We start from the raw sequence: 18,305 nt of genomic DNA, 5'->3' as shown, positions 1-18,305 counted from the left end.
TGTGCTGCTTTCAGGAAAGGCAGAGCTTTCCCCACTTATTTCTTGAGCTGTGGATGTTTCTAGGATCAGGTCAGGGTAGCCAGATGTTTCACCCCTGGCTTCTTGGCTTGTGGATGTTTCTATGTGAAATCCAGGGAAGGCAGAGGTTTCCCCACTGATTTCTTGACCTGAAGATGTTTCTATGTGAAATCCAGGGAAGGCAGAGGTTTCCCCACTGATTTCTTGACCTGAAGATGTTTCTATGCTAAATCCAGGGAAGGCAGAGGTTTCCCCACTGATTTCTTGACCTGAAGATGTTTCTATGTTAAATCCAGGGAAGGCAGAGGTTTCCCCACTGGTTTCTTGACCTGAAGAGGTTTCTGTGCTAAATCCAGGGAAGGCAGAGGTTTCCCCACTGATTTCTTGACCTGAAGAGGTTTCTGTGCTAAATCCAGGGAAGGCAGAGGTTTCCCCACTGATTTCTTGGCCTGAGGATGTTTCTGTGCTAAATCCAGGGAAGGCAGAGGTTTCCCCACTGATTTCTTGACCTGAAGAGGTTTCTATGCTAAATCCAGGGAAGGCAGAGGTTTCCCCACTGATTTCTTGACCTGAAGAGGTTTCTGTGCTAAATCCAGGGAAGGCAGAGGTTTCCCCACTGATTTCCTGAATTGTGGATGTTTCTACAGCACTTTCAGGAAATGCAGATGTTTCCCCACTGATTTCTTGACCCGTGGATGTCTCTGTGCTAGCTTCAGGAAATGCAGATGTTTCCCCACTGATTTCATAAGCTGATGATGTTTCTGCACCACTTTCTGGCAATGCAGATGTTTCCTCACTCGGTTCACCAGAAGCAGAGACCTCCCCACTTGGCTCAAAGCTGGAGGGAAAGGTGACAGCTGTTTCCCCTCCAAGTTCCTGTGACACTGTTGGCCTTGTCACGACTTCTACCAAATCAGAAGTGACTAAAGTGACTTCTGGAAACCCTGATGTCTCCCCACTAATATCAGTCACTGAGGAAGATTGTCCACTTAGATCTACGGCTCCAGAAATGTCTCCACTGATGTATGGGATCCCAGATGGCTCTCCACTGATGTCTCCTGTCTCTGAAGGGAACCCACTAGTCTCCACTGCTCCAGACCCTTCTCCAGACAGTCCTCTGTCTCCAGAAGCAACTCCACTGACTTCAATCACCCCAGATGGTCCTCCTTCCACCTCTTGGTCAACTGAGGTCTGGGTTACAACTTCCACCAAAGTGGTATCCACAAGAGAGACTGTGGGGAAGCCAGAGGTGAGTCCACTTCCCTCTCCAGACAGTAGGCCACTGGTGACATCAACTCCAGAGACTTCTCCACTGCTGTCAACCCCTCCGCTCGGGTGCCCGCTCGTCTCGAGCGCTCCAGAAGCACTCCCACCAAAGTCTAGGTGCCCAGAAGGCTCACCACTGATGCCTAAACCCCCAGAAACCATGCCTGACACATCTTCACCTCCAGAAGGCAATCCACTGATTTCCAGAACCTCTTTAGCTTCTGCCCTTGTCACCGAGGGGGTCGTTGCCACTTCCACCAAGGTGGCGTCTATGAAGGTGATGCCTGAGGCCTCGCCGCTTCCACTGCTACCAGAAATAAGGCCACTTAGGTCTGTCAGGCCACTGATCTCATGTGTCCCAGATGGTTCTCCACTGGCATCCAGTCCTGAGGGCAACCCACCGTGCTCAGGCACCCTAGAGGGCTCCCTGACAAGCTCGGGCACTCCAGAGGGCTCCCCACTGAGCTCGGGCACCCCAGAGGGCTCTCCGCTGAGCTCGGGTACCCCAGAGGGCTCCCCACTGAGCTCAGGCACCCCAGAGGGCTCCCCACTGAGCTCGGGCACTCCAGAGGGCTCCCCACTGAGCTCGGGCACCCCAGAGGGCTCCCCGCTGAGCTCAGGCACTCCAGAGGGCTCCCCGCTGAGCTCGGGCACTCCAGAGGGCTCCCCACTGAGCTCGGGCACCCCAGAGGGCTCCCCGCTGAGCTCGGGCACCCCAGAGGGCTCCCCGCTGAGCTCGGGTACCCCAGAAGGCTCTCCACTGAGCTCAGGCACTCCAGAGGGCTCCCCACTGAGCTCAGCTCCTGAGGGTAAGCCCTGGGCTCCACCACTGGTGTCCCATTCGGTGGGTGGGAGGCCTGAGAGATCTCCTTCCCCGCTGACTCCGACGGATCCCTGTCCCTCCTCCTGCCGTTCTGGCACCGTCGTAACGACTTCCACCAAGGTGGTATCCACCAGGGAGATGGTTGGGAAACCAGAGGCGAGTCCACTTTCCCCTCCAGATGACACACCGCTGACTAGCTCCGTGCCAGAGATTTCTCCACTAAATCCAGAAGGCTGCCCACTGCTCTCCACTCCAGATGGCATCCCACTGATGTCCGGTACCCTGGAAGCAGGCACCAATACTTCTTCCTCTGCAGAGGGCAGGCCGCCGATGTCAACGACGCCAGAAGGCACCCCGCTTAGATCCCCTGAGGGCAGCTCACTTTCTCCAGGTAGGAAGCCACTGGTTTGCAGGTCTCCCGATGGTAATCCACTTTCTCCAGCCCCTGAGTGTTCTCCACTGTGTTCAAAGCCTCCAGAAGTTGGTTCCCCACTTGTATCTGGGACTCCAGAAGCCCACCCGGATGCTGAAGGTTCACCACTGGCTTGGTGTTCTCCAGGTTCAGTCACCTGCCCTGACACTTCACCGGTGGAAACATAGGTGCTGGTCTCCTCTGGAGTTGTGGTGGCTGGAGGAAAAGCAGAGGGACTCACTGGAAAAAACAGAGCAAACACAGAGAGTGAGACAGGAACATCCTTTCCTGAAGTGTTTTAAAGAAGCTGCTAACAATTCCCCCATTGACTTTGCCTCCAAACGGATACCTCTGGAACAAAGGCACTAAGTCCTTTGTGCTTGCAGATGTAATTTGGGTCCCTTCAAATGTGGGAAGGAACATTAAACCTTAACCAGCTAGAAACGCAAGATCTTTGGGAAACTGACAGAAGAGATAATCTGCTGGCACAGTGACACCGATTCCCAGGTGCCAAAGCAGAGCTGCTCCTTCCCTGGAGAGAGCGTGTGGAACAGAAACACTTTGGTGCTGCTCTGACTGCACTGCAGCTCTGTCTTCCCTGGCAAGCGTGGCCTGAGGTGTGTTTCTGACCTGCTTTTCCCACCATGGAGAGACAACAACTCGATTTGTGAGGGACTCTGGCAGTGCTGGGGGTGCTGCTCTGCTGCTCATCTAGCTCAGTCCTAGGCAGAAGTTCAAGAGCAGACACTTGTGGCTCCTTCTGTGTGCATGGCCTCAAAGACTTTGCCAATGTGGTGAGAACTATCTAAACTTAGAGGGAATCTCCTTCAGCAAGGACACAGATCATTTATTTTGGGGGTATCTCAACCCTGCAACACCAGCCAAGCATCACCCAGGAGCCAGGGAAGCTCTGACCCACCTGGGAGGAGTGACACATCAGTTGGAAAGATCTCTGGCCCCCAGGCGGTCTGATTCTCAGGCTGAGTGGCAAACTCTGTCTCCACAGTCACCTCTTCCCCAGAGGGTACCCCCTCCACGCCAGGGATCACTTGGGTTGCCATCACATCTTCAGAGAATGAGGTGACTCCATCCTCCTCCACAGGTGGCAAAGCTGGAACAAAAAAAGCTATTGAAGGGGGCTGCCAAAAATTCACTGCTCAAGATGCCACTGAAGTGCATCACACCCCAATGTCCCCAACCTCCCCTGTGAGATCCCTGTCCCAGAGGAGACAGAATTCACTGCTCAAGATGCCACCGAAGTGCATCACACCCCAATGTCCCCAACCTCCCCTGTGAGATCCCTGTCCCAGAGGAGACAGGTCACAGAATCATAGAATTGTCAGGGTTGGAAGGGACCTCAAGGCTCAGCCAGTTCCAACCCCTCTGCCATGGGCAGGGACACCTCACACTGCAGCAGGTTGCTCACAGCCACATCCAGCCTGGCCTTCAAAACCTCCAGGGATGAGGCTGCCACCACCTCCCTGGGCAACCTGTGCCAGTGTCTCACCACCCTCACGGGGAAGAACTTCTTCCTAACATCCAATCTGAATCTCCCCTCCTCTAGCTTTGATCCATTTCCCCTACTCCTATCCCTCCCTGACACCCTAAACAGTCCCTCCCCAGCCTTCTTGTAGCCCCCTTCAGACACTGGAAGGCCACCACAAGGTCTCCTCGGAGCCTTCTCCTCTCCAGACTGAACCACCCCAACTTGGAAGGGCTGGAAGGAAGGGTACCTCTGAAGCAGAAGGCGTGGTGGCGTGCCAGGGGGTCGGGGAAGCCGGTCTGGTTGTGGTGCTGGTAGATGGTCCTGACGCCGGGCGCGTCCCCGCCGCAGGCGGGCCGGGGGTTGACGATGGGGTAGCGCAGGCTGCCGTCCGCCAGCCAGCCGGCGTAGCACCTGTCCAGGCCCTGCCGCCAGGCTGCGTGCAGGTGCCCCACAGAGGCCAGGGTGGCGTTCTGGCTCTCGCAGTACCGCTGAGCTTCTGGGAAGGTGAACTGCTCCGGCTGGGTTGCGAAGAACACTTCACCTGAGGGGGTGGGAGAGAGAGGAGGGCAGTGAGTCCCTGCAGCCCACCCCCTGCGCAGGTGGATGTGCAGGTGTGAAGGTGGTTTCTGTTCCACGGCCGTGCCCAGGGGGAGGAGGAGGAGGACGTACCCCTGAGCCTGTCAATGTAGCAGTACACATCGTAGGTCTCTGAGGCCGGGCGCATGCCGTACGACCGCACCCCTGGAGAGTTCTCTTTGTCTCCCAGGCAGTTGCTTCGGGGGTTCACAATGGGGTACCTAGCAAAAGGAGAGAGGAGGTAACCCCCAGGTCAGCCTCGTGCACCCTGCAGTGTGAAGAACCTCAGTGTACTTAGAATCATAGAACGGTTTGGGTTGGAAGGGACCCCCACAGATCACCACAGTCCAACTGCCCTGCGGTCAGCAGGGACATCCTCAACTAGATCAGGTTGCCCAGAGCCCTGTCAAGCCTCACCTTGAATATCTCCAGGGATGGGGCCTCAACCACCTCCCTGGGCAACCTGTTCCAGTGTTCCACCACCCTCATGGTAAAGAGCTTCCTCCTAGTGTCCAACCTAAATCTGCTCTTCTTTTGTTTGAAGCTATTGCCTCTTGTCCTGTAAATAGTCTCTCTCCTGCCTTCTTGTGAGCAGGACAGAAATATTTTACCATTAGAGGTGCTTGGAGCTCCCAGTGTGACCTGGAGGCAATGAATAAAGACTTTCCTCCACTTTTCCTACGTGCCAGAGGAGCTCACCACTGCAGGCTGGGTTAGGAGACAGGTGGGACAGGTTGAGAAGAACAGGTCTAGTGGCCACCAGGCATCGTGGCCTGGCGGCAGCCTTAGGTCAGGAGGGCTTTAGATGCTGACAAAGAGAGCAGCAGGACAGACCAAAGTGAAATGAACATGAAATGAGAATAGGCATTTGTGGGGCCCCAGGCCAGAGCAGCTGTACCTGACTGTCTGGTCCCGCAGCCAGCCGGCGTCGCACTGGTCGAAGCCAGCCTCGTAGGCAGCCTGCAGCTGCTCAGGGGTGGCGATCACTGCGTTGTTCTCCAGGCAGGCCTCCTGGGCTTGGATGAAGGAGAAGGCATATCTGCTGCTGGCAGCACGGTAGTGAAACACCACCCCTGTGGGAAGAGAACTGTGGTGAGACACCAGGTATGGGGCTGCCCCTCCCTGTGAGGTGTGACCAGCAAGGGTTTTCCCCACAAGGCAAGGTCCAGTCCCTATCAAAACCACTTTGATGGAGATGCCTCATTCATTGAACTCCTCTGTCATTGAGGATCTCTTTATTCCTTCTCTAAGAGCTTCCTGTCCTGGAAGATCTTAGAGCCAGATGCATGTGGGAGTGCAGAGTGTGGCCACTGTGGCCCCAAGCTTCAGCCAGCTGAGCTCTTTTGAGCACATGATTAGAGTTGGAGGGGAGTATTGTAACTAAAGATGAGGAAAAGGCAGAGGTAGTAGGTTGGACTTGATGATCACTGAGGTCTTTTCCAACCTGGCTGATTCTGTGATTCTGTGACAACTGGGTGGCCCACAGCCTCCTTGTGCCCCTGCACTACCGTAGTAGAGGATGGCATTCAGCCTGTCCCTGACCCTGAGCAAACCTGCACACCTCCAGGGACATGAATGCCCTCTGTAGTGGCAGAAGCTCAGGCTGTTTCCAGCTGGGTGGTTATGTCTAGGAGAAACACACCTTCAGGTTTCCTGAAGTCCTGGTGGCTTACCTGTGGGGGAGATGGGCTGCTCTGGGAGGAGACCCACACCAGGGGCTGCTGTCACTTGAACCAGCTGATCTTCCACCATGGACGTGGAGGCAGACTCTAGTCCTGGCGTGGCAGTCACCCCCACGACATCTTCCAGGGAGCTCACCTCTGCCCCTTCAGTGGTGATGGCAGTGCCTAAGGCTACGGTGGTGAGCTCTGCAGGTACAGTCCAGCCCCCTGTGACATCTTCCCTGGTCACATTCTCCTCTGGGGCAGTTGTCTCTACTGTCAGACTTGTGGCAAAGAGCTCAGGCAGGCCAGTGAAGCCATCATACAGCTGGGTGGCCGTGGGTGTGATCTCGATGGGCTCCAGGGTGGCGATGCTGCCGCGAGCCTCCTCCTCTGTGGCATTGTGTAGCAGGGGCAGCTCCACTTCAGTCTGGGTGACAGTCTGCACAGTGAAGCCACTGCCCAGCCCACTGCCTAGCTCATCGATGAACTGCCCTGGGATCAGGCTTCCAACATCTTCCCCTACATCAGGAGACAAAGAACAATCAGAGGGAACATGGTCAGTCAGCCAGGTGCTGGCTCCAAGAAGCTGCTGGATGTTTCTGGCTCTGAAGGGAGCAGGGAACTCATGATGGGCTGGTAAGAGAAAAGCTTTTCCTTCCTCCACTATGGCTCTGTACAGCACCTCAGCACGGAGGGCACGGTCGTCGGTTAGAGGCAATGAGCCACCGCATGCTCCGCAGCTGACAGACCAGAGAGCACTTTCCCTGCTTTCCTCCAGCTCCCTTTCCTGAAAACACCTTGCCCATATCCAAGTCTGCACTGACCTCTAGTGCCTGCCGCAAGGAATTTAAGGTGGCAGGAGGGAAGGAAGGCAGCTTGGATAACCTCCACAGCAGGTCTGAGCCATGGGAGAAAGACAGCTGGATCCTCGCACTCGGTGCATGAAGACTCACCAAGATAACGCTCTCCCCAAGCAACGACTTAGGAGCTCCACATGTAAGTGTGCTGACTCCAGCACCAGCACAGCCGAATATAAATACAAAATACATCCAAACAGGCCTTTTCCCTCCAAATCACTTTCCTGTTCAGGTCACATCCTTTGAATGAGGGAGAATGTGCTCCATGTGCACCTGAGCAAGGCAGGCTAGAGCAAGTGGGGTAGGTGCTGAAGAGCAGCATAAAACAGGTGAGGGAGGGATGGGACCTCTTGGATATGTAGCAAACCAGGTCTCACTGCCAGGCTTTTCTCCTAATAACCCCTTCCATGCTCCATCTACTTCCAACTCCATTTTCCTGCTGGTTTGTTTCAGCCAGTATATCTCAGACCAAAAGGGATGCAGAGAGTTAGTCAGAGATACTCAGTCAAGGACTGGTTGTGCTCAGCAGTTTCAGATGCATACCCTGAGACAAGCAGAAGGCTGTGGCTTAGTGGAGCAGTCTTCAGCTTGGCCACAAAGCTGAATGCCTCCAAGGGATCTGAACTTGGATGCATCTGGCACAACAGGTCTAAGGGTTTCAAACCAGCGTGTTTTAAAGTGTTACTAACATTACACTGAAGATGGCAATCCTGTTTGAATGGCAGCCTCTGGTTTGCTTTGTCCCCTTCTTGCTGCAGGGAGAAGTGTGCAGCTAAACCAAACTGGGGTGCTCACAGCTTCCTAGGTGTAATTTTGTCCCATTTCTGATGGCCAGAGACTGCTGCAGTCTCTGATTCATCCCAACATGGAAATTCAGGAGGGTCTCTGTACCACACTACAGCACTACACACCTCTTCAGGGGCAGAACTGTTCTCTTTTAAATTCTCTTCCATCTCCAGCATCCAAAGCCTTGTATGTGAAGCACCTGAGCTCTGCTCTGCGTCTCTAGGATGCACATGAAGCACCTGAGCTGTGCTCTGTGTCTCCAGGATGCACATGAAGCACCTGAGCTATGCACTGTGTCTCCAGGGTGCACATGAAGCACCTGAGCTGTGCTCTGTGTCTCCAGGGTGCACATGAAGCACCTGAGCTATGCACTGTGTCTCCAGGATGCACATGAAGCACCCGAGCTGTGCTCTGTGTCTCCAGGGTGCACATGAAGCACCTGAGCTGTGCTCTGTGTCTCCAGGATGCACATGAAGCACCCGAGCTGTGCTCTGTGTCCCCAGGGTGCACATGAAGCACCTGAGCTGTGCTCTGTGTCTCCAGGGTGCACATGAAGCACCTGAGCTGTGCTCTGTGTCTCCAGGATGCACATGAAGCACCCGAGCTGTGCTCTGTGTCCCCAGGGTGCACATGAAGCACCTGAGCTGTGCTCTGTGTCTCCAGGATGCACATGAAGCACCTGAGCTGTGCTTTGTGTCCCCAGGATGCACATGAAGCACCCGAGCTGTGCTCTGTGTCTCCAGGATGCACATGAAGCACCTGAGCTGTGCTCTGTGTCTCCAGGATGCACATGAAGCACCCGAGCTGTGCTCTGTGTCTCCAGGATGCACATGAAGCACCTGAGCTGTGCTCTGTGTCCCCAGGGTGCACATGAAGCACCTGAGCTGTGCTTTGTGTCCCCAGGATGCACATGAGGCACCTGAGCTGTGCTCTGTGTCTCCAGTGGGTGGAAAGTGTGGGAGGCCTGCAGTGAAGAGCGCTGCATGACCCCCCCTGGGCAGGCCAAGGCACCAAGTCCTTTGCCGCGCCTCCGTTCCTCCCGGCCGCGTCAAGACCCCACGGGAAAGCACCGAGCGCTTAGTCGTGGCCGGGGCGCTGCTGGGCAGAAGGAGGGTTCCCGCGGCCCCTCTGCACTCACCGCTGTAGCAGATGGCGTCGTAGCGCGAGTCGGGGTGGGGGTACCCGGTCTGGTTGGCGTGCAGGTAGACCGTCCTCACCCCCACCAGGTTGCCGCCGCAGTTGGGCCGGGCGCGGGAGATGGGGTAGCGCACGCTGCGGTCGGCCAGCCAGCCCGCGCTGCACACGTCCATCCCGTCCTTCCAGGCCAGGTACAGCTCCCCCGTGGTGGCCAAGCGAGCTCCTAGGCTGCGGCACTTGTCCGAAGCTTCCTGGAAGGTGAACTTCTCCGGGGCGCTGGCGTAGAAGACTTTGCCTGCAAGCACAGCGCCCGTTAGCGCGGCGGCCGCGGGGCCGTGGCGCGGCTCGGCGTGCGAGGGACCTCGGAGGTCGGCTGTGCCAACCTCCCTGCCGGGGGCAGGGGCACCTCTCAACTAGACTCAGCTGCTCAAGGCCTCGTCCGACCTGACCTTGAACATCTCCAGGGAGAAGGCATCCACAGCCTCCCTGGGCAAGCCTACTCCAGAGTCTCACCACCCTTGTACTGAAGAACTCCCCCCTAAGATCCAGCCTAAAGCACAGAACTACCTGTCCCAAGCAGGCATCAGCTCAGCAGGCAGGTGGGTCCTCTGCAGATGCCAAGAGGGCTCACATGGGATGGGTGAGGCTCAGCTGACTGACAGCAGCTGCTTGCCCCAGTTGAGGCAAGGCTCATTTCTGTCTTAGAGTGCGAGACTGATGCGCAGGCTGCACTGGAGACACTCACTAGGGCAGAACTTGACTGTCCACTTGTTTCACAAGCAGGTTTGAAGCCTCACTTGTGCAGTGAAGCAGCCTTAAAAAGGAGAGAATGCCCCTCTCTGGCTACAGAACGAGATGTGAACCATAGAATCATAGAATTGTTAGGGTTGGAAGGGACCTCAAGGATCAGCCAGTTCCAACCTCCCTGCCATGGGCAGGGACACCTCACACTACAGCAGGTTGCTCACAGCCACATCCAGCCTGGCTGCAAACACCTCCAGGCATGAGGCTTCCACCACCTCCCTGGGCAACCTGTGCCAGTCTCTCACCACCCTCATGGGGAAGAACTTCTTCGTAACATCCAATCTGAATCTACCCATTTCTAGTTTTGTTCCATTCCCCACCAGTCCTATCACTCCCTGACACCCTAAAACTCCCTCCCCAGCTTTCTTGTAGCCCCCTTCAGATACTGGAAGGCCACAACTAGGTCTCCTCAGAGCCTTCTCCTCTCCAGACTGAATAGCCTCTTCTCTCTCAGTCTGCAACCTCTGCAGTGCTTCTACACAGGCATGCAACTCCCAGTTCCTTTCTTTCCACTTCCCACTGCTGAGAGTCTGGATATATTGCAACCTCACGTTGGTGACTGAAGAAAGAAGGCAGGCTTACAGCCCAGGTACACCCTGGAGTAGAACTTGCCCAACCAGCTGGAGCCACAGGGCAAGAAGGAGATAAAGGACAATTTGTTATCTGATGTTCTGATGTGTTGAAGCTTCCTGAGCATGGCTGATGGACACCTCTGAGTGTCACACCCTCCGCTGGGTGACCAGAGACACATAGATGGTGTGGACTAGGGTGGAGGTCAGACAGACTCCACCCTCTGTGCTGCATTAGTCATTTGACATTAAAATTGTCCAAGGTCTAACAAAGAGACTGTAGAGAACATCTGGCCTTGCTGAGGTATCTGCTTTTCCATCTTTACCCTGTCTTGCCTCTGTATTTACTGTTGCTCACTTTAGGAATGTTCAGAGCTTTGGCTGCTTTTGCCTCTGCAGAATACAGAATTAACCAGGTTGGAAAAGGCCTTTGAGATCATCAAGCTCAACCTATCACCCACCACCATCTAATCAACTAAACCATGGCACTAAGTGCCTCATTCAGTCTTATCTAAAACACTTCCAGTGATGGTGACTCCACCACCTCCCTGGGCAGCCCATTCCAATGGCCAATCAGTCAACCTAGCAGCAGTAAAAGCCCCAATCACCTTGCATTTGCTCTGCATAGCAGTAAACATCATAGGTTTCATCTGGCTCACGGACACCGTAGGTCCTCACTCCTGGAAATTCATCCTTGTCACCATAGCAGCGCTCCCGAGGCCAGTGGATGGGGTACCTGGGGAGAGAAGGTGTGGAAGGAGGTGGGAGGCAGGACCCTGGCGGCCTCAGGGAGCTGTGGAGCACTGCACAGTGCCATGATTTATGGCTTTTCCTGGGTTATGGGACAGGGGAAGGATGATCTGCTGTGCTGCCCTCCCTCTGATGGGCCTGAGCATCCCTGGGAGTGATGGCCAAAGACATGAGGCCAAGCTGCCTCCCCGGGATGCAACTGCAGCTCACGATGGCTGAGCCACACTTGTGCATCTTGGCATAGCATCTGTTTTGCTCAGGGAGGGTGAGGGACCAGGATGACACCATTGTCCACTCAGCTGTCACCACCAGCCAAGGAGGACAGTGGACACTCTGCATAGATTCCCCCCTGGCAGAGAATATCTTGCAATCCACCATCTCCCTCTGCACACCAGCCATTTGGCTGCTGTTGGCAACTGTTTCTCTACCGTGTTCAGTGGGTGGCTTCTCTACAGGAGAGCCTTCTGTGGCTTCCCTCTGCCCTCCCGGGTCCCTTACCTGACAGTCTGATCAGCCAGCCAGCCGGCGTCGCACTGCTCGTACCCATCCTCGTAGGCAGCTTGCAGCTGCTCAGGAGTAGCAATGACAGCGCTGTTCTGGATGCAGGCCTGCTTTGCTTTCTCAAAGTTCAAGGTGTACCTGGTGGAGATTGCTCTGTAGTGGAACACGACGCCTGGAAAACACCATGACCATCACTCACACCTCTGCTGGGCAGCAGCCAGCCCTTTACCCTCCAGAGCAGCTCAAGGAGCCTGTAGCACAGCACATGCCAGCTAGGAGCAGCGAACTCTGTGTGCTCATTGTCTGCATTGGAGCCAAGGGGGATCACAGGATGTCAGGGGTTGGAAAGGATACAAAGAGATTGAGTCCAACCCCCCTGCCAGAGCAGGACCATACAATCCAGCTCAGGTCACACAGGAACACATCCAGACAGGTCTTGAAAGTCTGCAGAGGAGACTCCACAACCTCTCTGGGCAGCCTGTTCCAGTGCTCTGTGAACCCTTACAGTAAAGAAGTTCCCCTTGTGTTGAGGTGGAACCTCCTGTGCTGCTGCTTACATTCATTGCTCCTTATCCTATCACAGAGAGCAAGTGAGCAGAGCCTGGCCCCTGCCTCCTGACCCCCAGCCCTCAGATACTTATAAACATTTGTTAAATCCCCTCTGTCTTCTCATTTCCAGACTAAAAAGCCACGGGCCCCTCAGCCTTTCCTCATAGGGCAGTGCTCCAGTCCCCTCATCATCCCCATAGCCCTCCACTGGTCCCTCTTCAGCTGGTCTCTGTCCCTCTTGAACTGGGGAGCCCAAAACTGAACACAGTACTCAAGTTGAGGCCTCACCAGGGCAGAGTAGGGGGGGAGGAGAACCTCCCTGGATCTGTTGGACACACTCTTCTTAATGCACCCAGGATCCCGTTGGCCTTCTTGGCCACCAGGACACATTGCTGTCCCATGGATAACTTGGTATGCACCAAGTGTGCCAGCAGCTGAGCAGTGATGTGAGCAGTGGGAGGAAATCCACAGCCCAGCACACAGAGCTGGGTCACCATCAGAAGGATTCAATACTCCCCTGACACAGCTTTGTGCAGGCTTCAGGAACCAGCTGTTGGGGGCAGAACAGGGACTGTGCTGCTGCTGCTGTGCAGCTGTGAAAGCTGCCACCTCCCAAGGTCCGGCTCTGGACCTAGGGTGCAGAGAGTCGATCACTGTACAAACACCCAGGGAACAATAACATGAGGCAAATGCAGGGAGAATCTCCAGATCTGTCACAAACATCTCTGCCACTTTCTTTTACTGATGAAGGATGGCTGTTGGCACACCTCGGTCTGGCTGCAAGTCAAATAGAAGAACCACCAGGAGGCATTGAGGGGGCTTCCAGCCTCCACTCTGAGCTATGTACTCCAGTGCCTGTGAGCAGCAGACCTGCCAGCTAGCTTGTAGTGGAAGCTGCCTCCTTGTCCTCCACCCCCAGTCAAGGCAAGGGTTGTAAGAAATGCTGCTGGTTTATTGCTAGGATGTGCTTTGAGAGATGATGGGGATAGTTTTTCCAGAACAGACCAACTCTCCAGCTGAGGGCATCCCATCTCCTAAAATGTCTGGAAGAAATGAAAGGTCTCATGCAGCCCTGCTCCAGCTTCATGCCTCTGCACAACAACAGCCCAGCGTGGCCAGTGCTACCTCCTGCCAAGGATGTCATCCTGCTGCCTCTGCAACTCACCTCCTGCCAGAAGAGTAATTTCATTGCTGTACATTCTGCCATGAGTCATTTTGCTGGTTTGTTTAGTCTGCTCCTAACCTGCTAAAATAAATGCCTGGCCCATGGCTTCTGCTCACCTCTCTCTGCCGTTTCTGTGACCTAACTGGAAGGGTTTATAGAACCATAGAACAGTTTGGATCGGAAGGGACCTCCAAAGGTCGTCCAGTCCAACCCCCTCTGCAGTCAGCAGGGACATCCTCAGCTAGGTTGGATTGCCCAGAGCCCTGTTGAGCCTCGCTTGGAGTATCTCCAGGGATGGGACCCCAGCCACCTCCCTGGACAACCTGAAGAGAGTTTGTTGGATGATGGGTTGGACATGATGATCTTGAAGGTCTCTTCCAACCTGGTCTATTCTATTCTATTCTATTCTATTCTATTCTATTCTATTCTATTCTATTCTATTCTATTCCATTCCATTCCATTCCATTCCATTCCATTCCATTCCATTCCATTCCATTCCATTCCATTCCGTCCTATCCTATCCTATCCTATCCTATCCTATCCCCTACACCCATTTATTTCTTTCTCCCTTCAGCCCAGGTTTGGCAGCAAGATCTTGAGAGGAAGGAGGAAGGGGCAGCACCTCACCTTTCACCAGGACCTCTATTGTGTCTTTCCTGTCCTCAATGCCGTACATCACTTCACAGCGATAGATGCCAGTGTGGTTGGACCTCAGTGCCTTGATTTCCAGGGTGGCATCAGTGGGGATGGCTGGGTAGTTGGGCAAAGAGATCACCTCCCTGTACTCCGAGTTGAGCCGGATCTTCCCCCCTGTGGCCACCAGCAAGACGACTTCGGTGCCGTTCGACAGCTTGCTCCATTTGATGCGGGGCGTCAGCAGAGCGCTGCTGTCCTCTTCCTCTGGGATGTTGAAGTAGCAAGGGATGTTCAGGGAGCTTCCCAGGATAACACGCAGGGGAGACTGCTCAGGTATCTTCACTTCCAGGCCATCACTACTGTCTGCTGGTTCCCAAAGAAAGCAGAGCTCACGTCAACCATTCCTTTCATCCAACACATCTGTCTGTCCCGAGCCTGCAATGTGCTCTGCAAATCTACACCCACACGGTCAACCTCCCCAGGTTTGGTCTAGCTGGCTGAAAATGACCTGCAGAAAGGGAAGTTACAGCCATGACCCTTAATGCCATGGCTGCTTTGGGGATTTGGACAAGCGCTGGGTGTGGGAGTTAAGGGAAAGAAGGGAAAGAAGGGAATAAAAGGAATGAAGGGAAAGAAGGGAATGAAGGGAAGAGAAGGAATGAAGGGAAAGAAGGGAATGAAAAGAATGAAGGGAAAGAAGGGAATGAAGGGAATGAAGGGAAGAGAAGGAATGAAGGGAAAGAAGAGAATGAAAGGAATGAAGCGAAGGAAGGGAATGAAGGGAAAGAAGGGAAGAGAAGGAATGAAGGGAATGAAGGGAAGAGAAGGAATGAAAGAAAAGGGAATAGAAAGAATGAAGGGAAAGAAGGGAATGAAGGGAAAGAAGGGAATAGAAGGAATGAAGGGAAAGAAGGGAATGAAAGGAATGAAGGGAACGAGGGGCTCTGCTGCAGCATAGCTTCTGCCCACACTACACTCCTGGCAGGGTCTAAAAGGGGGTTTAAAAGGGGGTTTAAAAGGGGAATATTGAAATGCCCTTAGTTTCCCCATCAATCTGCCTTGGCCTGGCTCCCCAAGCACAAGGACAGTGGGAGGCTATGTCATAGTAGCCATTCGGAGAAACCCTGTGTGTGCTCAGAGCAGGTCTTGGGTACACTTGTTTCTGGCAGCTGCTTGTGCACAGGGATGGGACCAGAGTGCAGCACAGGGGCTCAGGGCTGCTTTCCTGCACCCCAAGGCAGGCACCTACCTGAGAGCTCCAAGGTGGTGGCTGCAGTGATGACTTGGAAGCACACAAACACTAATAGCAAAGTGGTCATAGTTTACCTGCAAGAGACAGCACAGGGAGAAAGGAATTATCACAGCTGGATGTTCAGAGGGAGCAGAGTGCTGCAGATGCTGCTGCAGTTCACTGCCATCTTTCAGCCACCCCTTCAGCCTCCCACATGTGGCTGGGCAGTCACATCCATCCTTGGGGAAGGACACTGTCTCTAAGTGCCTCTTGCTTCAGGAAAGGAGTCTGAGACACAGAAAGAAGATGCTGTGCTCTGTGCAGCAGACTGAAATGTTGTTACAGAGCACTTATTGTGCTGCTCTCCCATTCCCTCTCATGATTCAGTGGAAAGGCAGCTTTCCAGCAGATCTTCACACACTGAATGCCTGCTCAAGAGGTACCAACACATCCACCAAGCCTTTGCTTCACAACAGAAGTTGCCCCTCACCAGCATCCCTCCATTCAGGCCAGCGCTGGCTCTCAGGCCAGATGATGTCAGGTTGGACTTGATGACTTCTGAGGTCTTTTCCAACCTTATTGATTCTATGACTGGAAGCATTTCATGGAATTACAGAGTCACTAAGGTTGGAAGAGACCTCTAAGATCATCAGGCCCAACTGTCAACCCACCACCACTGTGCCCACTACATGGTGTATACATGGCTATGCTCTGAAGGGAAATTTGCCCTCTTAATGATGGAAAAGGCAAAGGTTATCATGCTTTGGGTCAAAGGGTCCAATACTCTCACATTGACAGCACACAGAAACCTAACTGCAAATGGATCCTGGGCTGACACAAGGAATCCACAGGACACAATTCTGCCCACCTCAGATTCACCCTAAAAACACCCTCTTGAGATTCCTCATTTACTCAGAGCAACTTGCTGCTTCTGAAAGCTGTAGGAAAAGAGAAGAGCATGCTCCTGGTGTTGAATGGGAGAAGCAACACAGTGAGGCCAACTAGATTAATCCTAACTGGGTTAGGCTGCAGCCAGAGGAGTGTGGCTAGCAGAGAGGGGATTCTGCCTAAAGAGTGCAAAGGCACTGCTGACACCCCACCTCCAATCCTGCCTCCAGTTCTGGTGTCCCCAGCATAAGAAGGACACAGAGCTGGTGGAGTGAGTCCAGAGGAGGCCACAAAGATGATCCAAGGGCTGGAGCACCTCTGCTATGAGGACAGGCTGAGGGAGCTGGGGTTGGTCAGCCTGGAGAAGAGAAGACTCCAGGGGGACCTTAGAGCTGCCTGCCAGTATCTGAAGGGATCCTCCAGGAAGGCTGCAGAGAGACTTTTCATGAATCATAGGGTTGGAAAAGACCTCAAAGATCATCAGGTCCAAACAGTGTCTAGAGACAGGACAAGGGGGAATGGTTTGAAGCTGAAGGAAGGCAGGGTTAGACTGAGCTGAGGAAGAAGTTCTTCAGTAGGAGGGTGGTGAGACTCTGGAATAGGCTGCGGCTGCTCCTGCCTGGGGACGTTGAAGACCAGGCTGGATGAGGCCTTGAGCAGCTGAGTCTAGTTGAGAGGCATCTCTGCCCATGGCAGGAGGTTGGAGTAGATGATCTCTGAGGTGCCTTCCAACCTAAGCCCATAGAAATACGCCCATCCAGTGTAATCTGATGAGATTTGTACATGGCCACAAAGGCTCAAGCTGGTTTTGCTGTCCCAAATGAAGCCCCTGCCCTGCAGCCCCGCTGCGTCGCTTGGCATCCCGGCTGAGCTCTGACTCAGAAGGGAGGACCACACCTACTGAATCACTGCTGCTTCCTTTGAGGCCACCTGTCCAAGTGCTGGCTGTTTAACTCCTGTGCCCTAGAAAGATCCCAGCTGCCTTCAGCTGGCAGGGAACTCTTTGACCTTGCAGGAAAGCCCACGAAATATCTTCGCTGGCACCAGGAGAGGCCCAAAATAAACCTCAGCCTGAGCAGCCCAGCAATAGCCTTTCACTTACGAAGACATTGACCTCCAGGCACTCATTCATTTCAGCTTGACACGTCACCAAAGCCTGTCTGTGTGAAATCTGTAGTTAATAGAAACACTCTGGCAGAAAACAGGACAGAGCAGGGCTGGAACACATCAGCAGAGGAGCATGGAGGCTTGAGTTGCAGCTGTAGAGCTGTGCAAGATGAAATGGACTTCTCTCCATTTCTGCTGGGCCTGGGAATAAAGTGTGAGGTAAGCAGCAAGCTCAGGTGTGTGGTTGTGAGCCTCTTTGGGTGTCTCTCCCGTTGGGAATGATACCTGCCTAAGCAATGCATCGTGAACCACTTCTGCAGCATGACAGAGGAGTTAGAATCATAGCATCACAAAGTGGTTTAGGTTGGAAGGGACCTCCAAAGGTCATCCAGTCCAATGCCCCTGCACTGAGCAGGGACATCCTCCACTACAGCAGGCTGCTCAGAGCCTTGTCCAGCCTGATCTTGAATATCTTCAAGGATGGGGACTCAGCTACCTCCCTGGGCAACCTGTTCCAGTCTTTCACCACCCTGATGGTGCAGAGCTTGTTCCTCACATCCAACCTAAATCTGCTCTGCTCTCATTTCAAACCATTGTACCTCATCCTGTCACTGCAGGCCTTTGCAAACAGGCCCTCTGCAGCCCTCTTGTAGCCCCCTTCAGGCTGCTCTTAGGTGTCCCTGCAGCCTTCTCTTCTCCAGGCAGAACAACCCCAGCTCCCTCAGCCTGTCCTCACAGCAGAGGTGTTCCAGCCCCCTGAGCATTTCATGCCCATCTACTGATGGCCAACACCATGCTGCAGAAGAGGTCAAAGCTTTTGGCACTCAGTGCCTGGACGGGGACAGGAGGATGTGCCCATAGGACGGGCTGTGGGAGGCAGTGAAGTGCCTTCTGCTGCTTCTTCACTAAGCAAGGAGAATTGGAAACACCATCTGCTGCAGCTCACCAGCCTGAAATCAGCCTGACTTAACAGCCCTACCCCAGAGTCCTTGCAGAGCTGGCTGAGGAAATTGCTGGCCCGCTGATGTTCATTTATAATCCGTGCTGGAGCCCTGGGGCAGGTCTCGAATACAGCAGCAC

At 54.1% G+C, this 18,305-nt stretch overlaps 1 protein-coding gene across 1 annotated transcript in view; it reads right to left on the bottom strand.

Annotated features, from left to right (window-relative positions):
* ACAN (aggrecan) overlaps positions 1-15,318 on the bottom strand; it is a 33,061-nt gene extending 17,743 nt beyond the window's left edge. The window contains exons 1-12 of the mRNA XM_054168845.1: positions 15,249-15,318; positions 13,991-14,362; positions 11,647-11,821; positions 11,007-11,134; positions 9,027-9,320; positions 6,255-6,764; positions 5,480-5,654; positions 4,675-4,802; positions 4,253-4,546; positions 3,439-3,630; positions 1,879-2,759; positions 588-1,689 (exon numbers count right to left, since the gene is read on the bottom strand). Coding sequence (XP_054024820.1) covers positions 588-1,689; positions 1,879-2,759; positions 3,439-3,630; positions 4,253-4,546; positions 4,675-4,802; positions 5,480-5,654; positions 6,255-6,764; positions 9,027-9,320; positions 11,007-11,134; positions 11,647-11,821; positions 13,991-14,362; positions 15,249-15,318 — 4,321 coding nt within the window. The remainder of the gene's footprint in view (positions 1-587; positions 1,690-1,878; positions 2,760-3,438; positions 3,631-4,252; positions 4,547-4,674; positions 4,803-5,479; positions 5,655-6,254; positions 6,765-9,026; positions 9,321-11,006; positions 11,135-11,646; positions 11,822-13,990; positions 14,363-15,248) is intronic.
* Positions 15,319-18,305: the final 2,987 nt, after the last annotated feature.

This window comes from Dryobates pubescens, chromosome 17, assembly GCF_014839835.1.
Source record: "Dryobates pubescens isolate bDryPub1 chromosome 17, bDryPub1.pri, whole genome shotgun sequence".
NCBI classification, from domain to species: domain Eukaryota; kingdom Metazoa; phylum Chordata; class Aves; order Piciformes; family Picidae; genus Dryobates; species Dryobates pubescens.
Note: the sequence above shows the minus strand (reverse complement) of the source record. Positions and strands in the feature narration are given on the sequence as shown.